Here is a 7,737-nt window from a genome sequence, read left to right on the forward strand (position 1 = left end):
ATGTTTAAGTTCCTTGTATCTTTGTTTAGTTTCTGTTTGGGAGATCTGTCCAGCTTTGTAAGAGGAGTGTTAAAGTCCCCTAATTATGGTGTTATAGGATATCATATTGCTAAGACTAATTAAGGTCTGTTTCAAAAATCCGGGAGCATCCAAGTTGCCTAAATATTTAGAACATAGGGCTGAATGTAGGGACCCACCTAAATAGAATCATCCTGCCCAGGAAGGAATGAGTGCATGAACATCCTGCCCAGAAAGGAATGAATGTGCCAATCCCTACCCCTTTAAACTCTTATATTCCCATCCATCTTAACCCACGTGATGACTTCTTTTTAAACTCATCCCATTTGTATCCGAGTGAAATAAAGGCCACTTTTGGTCCTTAACCTCTCAATTACATTTTATTAAATGTTGCAGTTGCTTTTACATTCTTGAGATACTTCACTTAAGTGGTCTCCTGTTCCATCTCGATTATTGCAAAAAATATTAATTTTCCTTTTGTATGACTGAGAGGTACCCCATGGTATACATAAACCACATTTTATTAATACTCACTTGACTAATTAAATTAAGAAGAGACTAATCTACTTTTTTAAAGAATTTTTTCCATTGAAATCTCATGAACATTGATGGCATTTTGGTAGCATATTTTGCAGAACATAAATTATTCTCTTGTCAGAACTGATTTGTACCATAGGGCAAACAATGGCATAGAGATTGGTCACAAACTTCTGGATGTCCAGGATAACTGGGTTATAAACCCACAACATGACTGAGGAGGATGAAATAATATTGTCCAACAAGTACATGACCACAAAGCAACTCACCAGCTGCAGGATGGTCTGGGTGGCCTTCTTCTCTGCGAAGGCTCTTGGGGAGAAGATGGTGCTGTGAAGGTACTGATATTGCTTCTGATGTCTTAACAAGAGAATCACCATGTATGCACTAGAGAGCAACATCATTCCTATAAAGGATACATTCTGGCATAATGTCAGAATAAAAAATAGTCTCCTGATGGCAGAGCTCATTGGAGAAATAGAGCAGTATTTACCTATATTCAGTGGATTGATTTGGGTCACGTTGGATAAAACTACAGAATATAAGATCAGGTTACTGTTAGAAGACAAATTGAGGAACCAAAGAAAGAAGAAAACATGGATAATGTAATTTGAAAATTTGTTTTTAAATCTTGCCAACCAGGAGGTGCTGGGGCTGATGGTGATGGCCTGTAGCATAGTCAGGAGGCAGGTGGTGCAGATGGAGAGGCCTCTCATTACCCTGCTTAGGTAGAACAAAGCCTTACATTTGAAGTCACTCTGAAAATTCAGTGACTCAAACAGGTCTGAAGACCAAAAATGCACCACGATGAGGAGCATCACCAAGTGGATGAAGGCCAAGTGACAGGTGATCAGGTCAGTGGCCTTAAGCCTGCAATCTGTAAGGAATCTGAAGATGAGGAAGAAAAGGAGGAAGGTATTGGCTGAGATTCCTATACCAGTGTGGAAAAAAAAAAGGCATTTTTCACTGATAGCATAAGTGGAAAATGTGTTCTTCTTGATACATATGCTGCATGTCTAAACAAAACCCAAAAGACATAATCAATATTCATGCTTCAGTAACCAAAATTTTAAGAAATTATTTTAAATTTTCTTTTACCCTTTTACTGTTGATAAACTCTGACTGTCTCACATAAATTATTTTATTTATTTCATATTAATATATGGTAATTATGTGGTAATTTACAAAATTTTAGGTAAAATTGTTTGCATATGTTAGGTAAAAGTCCAACTTGTAGTTGGCCCTTCACCCAGGAGGTGTACCATATACCCCTACATTGTGCCCACTAGGTGAGAGCTTACCAATCCCACTCCTCCACCACAACTTGAATTTAATTGTGTGTGTGTGTGTGTGTTTTTAAATCTTGTGAGGGCATATGGTTGTTCATCTACTGATTTCATATTACTATTGAGTACATTGGATATTTGATTTTCCATTCTTGTTACACTTAACTTAGGAGGATATTCTCCAAATCTATCCAGATCAACATAAAAGATATAATGTCACCATCTTTTTTATGGTTGAATAGTATTCCATGGTATACATATACCATAGCTTATTTATCCATTCATAATTTGATGGGAACTTGGGTTGTTTTCACATCTCAGCAATTGTGAATTGAACTGTGACAAACATTCTAGTGCAAATGTCCTTATGGAAAATGATTATTTTTCTTTTGAGTAGATACCTAGGAATGGGATTGCAGGATCAAATGGAAGTTCTACTTTAACTTTTTGAGGATTCTCTATACTTCTTTCCAAAAAGGCTGTATTAGTTTGCTATCCCATCAGCACTGTGAAAGTGTTCCCTTCTCTTTACCCCATGTCAGCATCTGAAGCTTCGGGACTTTGTGATGTGGGTTATTCTCACTGTGGTTAGATAACATCTTAAGGTGGTTTGGATTTGCATAATTCTCTGATGATTAGAAATAATGAACACTTTTTTAATGTGTTTGTTGGCCATTCATTTGTCTTCTCAATAGAAGGTTCTGTTCATGGGTCTTGCCCAGTGAGAAATGAGATTATTTGATAATTCAACCTCCACATTATTTTCTGCACCTTTTTATATATACCGTGCATGTGCATCTCTATGTGTGTCTAAAACACAAACATATCCAAAATCTTGTCCTTATATTATGCACACTGTGTATACTCTCATTATACATGGGCCTCCCTTTTTAGGAATCACATCTGGTTCTAGACTCTTTGAGATGTATTTAACACATTGATACTTTGATCATACAGATTTAATTAAGTGTACACTTGATTTAAAAAAAAATTTATACTAATTGGAAAATTATCTCCAGAAGAAACATTTGAAAAGATAATAGCTGGTTGTCTTTCTCACATGCCATCATTTTGACACTTTCAGTTCTTCATCTCTCTCATTTTTGGATATTTGTTATTAGACATTTTGACACACCATAATGATTTAGGGGCATATCACTAAATTTTTCATCAGCAGATTAGCAATTTTGACACCCTTTGCAACTTTTATACCCATTTCCATGAAATATGAAATACTCACAGTATCTGAGCATTAAAATATGGGCATAGTTGGAGGGCATTACTCAATGTCCAAAACTGTTTTATCTGTATCTCCCTCAAATCATTTACATCTCAGAGATGTCTATGAAAAATCTCTTCATCTCAGCACACTAATCCTAATAGTGTAGCAGTGAATTGTCAAGAGGATAAATGCTATTTGTAATCAGTTTATGACAACCATAAAGTTGCATCGAAATAAATACATGTTGATCCTTTTATTGAGATTACACTCAACACTAGGATCCCCTCCCATGCCTTGAAAAATACTTAGGTCTTCAATAATAAAGAAAGTTTACCTCATGTTTAATTATGGTATTTACAATATGAGAACACCTTGACTAATTTCACTGAACAATTTTGCATAACTGCCTCATGTTATTGGCCAATATATAGGCACCATTACTTGAACAAATTAATTTGATTTAGTGATTAAACTCAACTTAATAAAAAAGAAAAATGAAAAAATCACATTTACCATGATTCTTTTGAGAGGAAAATATATCCAATTATATTTTGAAGGTTATGTGTCATTATACTGTTGATAGAAATCATATGTACATTATATGTGTATATATGCACATTGTATATATTCTTATATGTAATATAAAGGAGAAATTTTGATAGTAATCCTGGCTCAAATTCAGAAATTTATGGCTGCGCTGAAACATTGTAAAATCACTTGATATGCTTTAGTTTATAAAGGAGAAAATATATAGTTGAAATAGTTGTTAAAGGTTAAGCTAGCAAAGAGACATATTTAAACTGCCAGAAAGTTCCACCTACATGCATCTTTACATTCAGAATGGTTGGCTTTTTCTTTCATGATGAAATCATGAAAAAAACAAAACAAAACAAAACAAACACAAGAATACTACCAAACTTCCAGGCTTTATGAAATCCATACTTTGAGGATCATAGTCCAACTCCAGTGAAACAATAATTGGACATGTATTCAAGTATTTATGAACTATGTATCTATACATGTTGTTAATATAACATATACTTTATAAGAGGTAAAATAATAAGCTAAAATAACATAGGTAAGAATGTTAACATTTTCTTTTCATAGCTCAAGATATATCCAGATTACCCCATGAATCTATGCTCCTCTTTCTAGAAATGACTATCACACTGAATAATCCTTGATGAGCAGAAACATCAGATGGAGTTTTTCTCCAACAAGGCTCTGGAGGTCACTGGTGCTGAGTGTGGGGTGACAGAGCTTCCCACATGAAGCACATGAAGTGAGCCTGTAAGGGTTAATTGGCTTTTGCTAACACAGAAGCAGCTTTTGCAAACAGCAAAAAGGCTGGACAGAGGGCTGGGCTCCCCTGAAGCAAACACAGGGCTTGTTACCATGGAAATGAAAAATTCCAGGAACATTGGCTCTGAAGTTATGCATTCCGTCAAACCTGGGGGTCGCAGGTGTTACAGCCTCACTCCTAGAGTCTTGGATCAGAAGTTGACAAATGTGAAAACATTATGTCATAAGAAGCCTATAGGTCTCTGTGCTGTGGAAAAACAAAGCCATACATCTAAACTGGGTAAATTGAATGTGTTTATGAGGAGTTTCACTTCCTCATTTTCCTTGCAGTTTCTGTGTTATGTTTAATAAGATTTGTAGTTAGAGTTACCTGTAGTTAGAGTTGACACATGTCTGAGAGAAATGTAAAAAACAGAAGAAATTGTGGTAATGTAGAGATTTGATATTTACCCACATGTTAATTTTAGATAGAGTAAATTCGGTAAGATTTAGGTAATAGTAAAGTTTATAGATTAAGTTTCTATGTGACCACCAACGTATATAAGGTGGCACAAAATAAAGTTTCTTTGCTACATGCCATCTTTTGTTTGTGTAGTCAATTATTCCTGGGCCCATCAACATTGCAGGAGCAAGCAAACACCTGTGGCAAAGCTGCTGACTCTCTCACATCTATGATCACGCAAGATTGAGAGCAGATAAGAAGACACCATAGTTACCATGAATTATAATTGACAGCTAAAGTATAATTATTTTTTTTTCTGGGAGGCTTAATTTATCTCAATCTCAAGAATGTAACACTTGCTAGTTGTTAACAGCATACACATGAACTACAAAATTACTTTGTTGTTTAATTAATATTTAAAGTTAATTTTGTGCCCCATACGATTACTTGATGGGTCTGGCAAATCTTCTATGAAATTATTGGTGTTTCAATAATATTGTGCCCACCTGGGAGAAATGATATGGAGAGAAAAAAAAAAAACAGGGAGGCAATCTATAGGTGGGTCAGAGTACAAAGAAAAATTAAGTTTTATCTGAAACATTAAAAACTTAAAAAATCAGATGCACATCTGAGCTGTCATTATGAGGAGTGAGAACTGAGGGTGAAGGTGAAGGCCCTGAGCAATCTTAGAAGACAGATTAAAAAGAAAAAATAAGATAATGTTCCTTCATAGTCCTGTGTAACGGTGGGGAAAATATCAATACTAAATGAATCATAAAGAAAATCCTCCTCATAAATGGGCTTAGATTAGACTTTTGAAGTAAAGAGAAAGAGTGTACTAAAATGCAGAAGCCATTTACACAAACCCAGCAGCTATTTTGCATGCAGCTAATATGTTCTTTGAATAAGAGAAGTTTCCTAAAACCCTTTCTTCATATTTTATGATATACAACTTTTAGCATAGTGTTATTTTATTTATGCTATCATTTCATTTTATGAATGAATATAGTGATTTTTGCACACATTTCAGAATATAATGTATATGATAAGGATATTCTGTGTTTTGTTTTATTATATTCATCAAAGGTATCATTTTCATCATCCCTTTGATTGTTTTCTGTTGTTGTCCTCAGAATTAGATGCTCAGAGACACAGAGACAAGCCTGCACACAGAATAAATATCATGAATGGGAGAGCAAGGCTTGCTCAGGCTCTTGGTGACTACCTGCATTTATTTATTGGGTGTTTTTATACACAGAACTAGTCAAAAGAAAAAGAAAAAGAAACTAGTCAAAAGAAAACTAGTTAAAAGAAAAAGGTATAGAAATAGAAAAAGGAACATATAATGGTGAAATAATAAAGGCTGCTAAAAATTTTTTTGTTTAGCACACATGCTGCTAGACACATACATAGTTCTAAATCAAGAACCCTTTGCTCAACACTTTGCTGAAGCCTTAACCACAATGACGCTTAGCTGTCGTGTTCTGTCTGAGTAGTTCCCTAAAACTTAAGAAAGAATAATTTGCTAAAAGGAGAATAGAGCAGAGTACTTCTTGCCATAACCTCCGCAGGTGCCCAGCCCCCAGCTGCAACCATGGGAAGCCCTTCGGTAACTTTCCTTTCTGTGAACATTTAACTGATTGTTCTTACTAGCCCGGGCATGTCCACAAAGAAAGAAGTTTTTCCATCTTAGGGCAACATTCCTTGGGGAGCAAATGAGGCCATGTCACTTGCTTTGGTTGGGGGGTCAGTACCTCTCCAGTATTCATTAAGCAGCATGTAAGACCCATAACTGGTCGTTTTCAATATAGAAGAATTTTGAGAATTTCAGATGCAAGATGAGACTGAATTGATTGACATAGTGGCCTTTGATATCAACAAAATAAATCAGTTGGCAAATTCAGCTCAAATCCCTTTTCTTATCAAGATTAATTACATGAAAAAATATTTATGGAAAGCACAAATGCCAAAAGAGGAACTATGGCAGCATCAAATACCATTGAGTGACTGCAATGTATTTACTATTCTTTGGTGATTTAGCTTAGTATAGATGCCACTGGTAAGACAAAGTTGCTGACCAGAATACACACAATTTCACTTATTTAATTCTCAGAAGCCCTGAGGAAGAAGTATAAGTAGCACAAGTACCACTGCAAAAGTCAGAGACAAGACAAAAAAAAAAAATCTACACAAAAACAAAAACAAAACAGGGCCCTTATTACAGTGTGTAGATTTGGGAAAAACTTGAAACTTACTCTGTGAGAATGTGTTCTGTTGACCCCAGAAAACCACAAGACTCTATTCTGAAGAGGTGGTAGCATTCATCTCTGTGTGGCACGCTAGCTGAAAAAATGAGGGTCATAGCAACTGAGTGAAACAGTAAACTTTAAGGTAAATGGAAAATTTGTCCTTTATGCTCCAGGTATCCTGAACAGTGCACTGGGTCTCTGAGCTACCTGACACTTCCCTAATTAATTTATGAAATAAGGAATTTTAATTTAAATAACTTAAGAAAAATTTTAATGATAAACAGGTTTGTTTTTTTTTATTAATCAATCCTTAGAGTTGTTGTCGGCTTTGTGGCTATAAGTTGACAATCACTAACTTCATTTTGTTTATAGCAATATCATTATTCATCCTCTATGTCTTCATTCTAAAGCTGCATAGATACTAGAAAACTCTGTTCTTACTAAATTAAGAATAATATTATCATAAAACTTGTGATTATTCAGGAAATAAATGGAAATATACTAGTCACTTTTTATGGATATATCTTTTATTGAAAAATAGAAATGGAGACTTTTGGAGAAAATATTAAAGATAATAACTTTGGAGAACTTTTTAATATGTTCACTATTTTCTTAAGCTATTTGAAATTATTTTTCTCTCACTAATGTAAAAATTCTACCTAATTTAACATTCAAATCAGC

At 34.7% G+C, this 7,737-nt stretch overlaps 1 protein-coding gene across 1 annotated transcript; it reads right to left on the minus strand.

The window, feature by feature from the left end:
- Positions 1–614: 614 nt before the first annotated feature.
- LOC128572522 (putative vomeronasal receptor-like protein 4) lies at positions 615–3,890 on the minus strand. Its single transcript, XM_053572561.1, has 2 exons — positions 3,885–3,890; positions 615–1,571 (listed from the first exon to the last, which is right to left on the minus strand). Exons 1-2 carry the CDS (start codon positions 3,888–3,890, stop codon positions 615–617), a joined length of 963 nt encoding a protein of 320 aa, XP_053428536.1.
- Between the last annotated feature and the right edge of the window lie 3,847 nt (positions 3,891–7,737).

Source organism: Nycticebus coucang, chromosome 20 (genome assembly GCF_027406575.1).
Source record: "Nycticebus coucang isolate mNycCou1 chromosome 20, mNycCou1.pri, whole genome shotgun sequence".
NCBI lineage: Eukaryota > Metazoa > Chordata > Mammalia > Primates > Lorisidae > Nycticebus > Nycticebus coucang.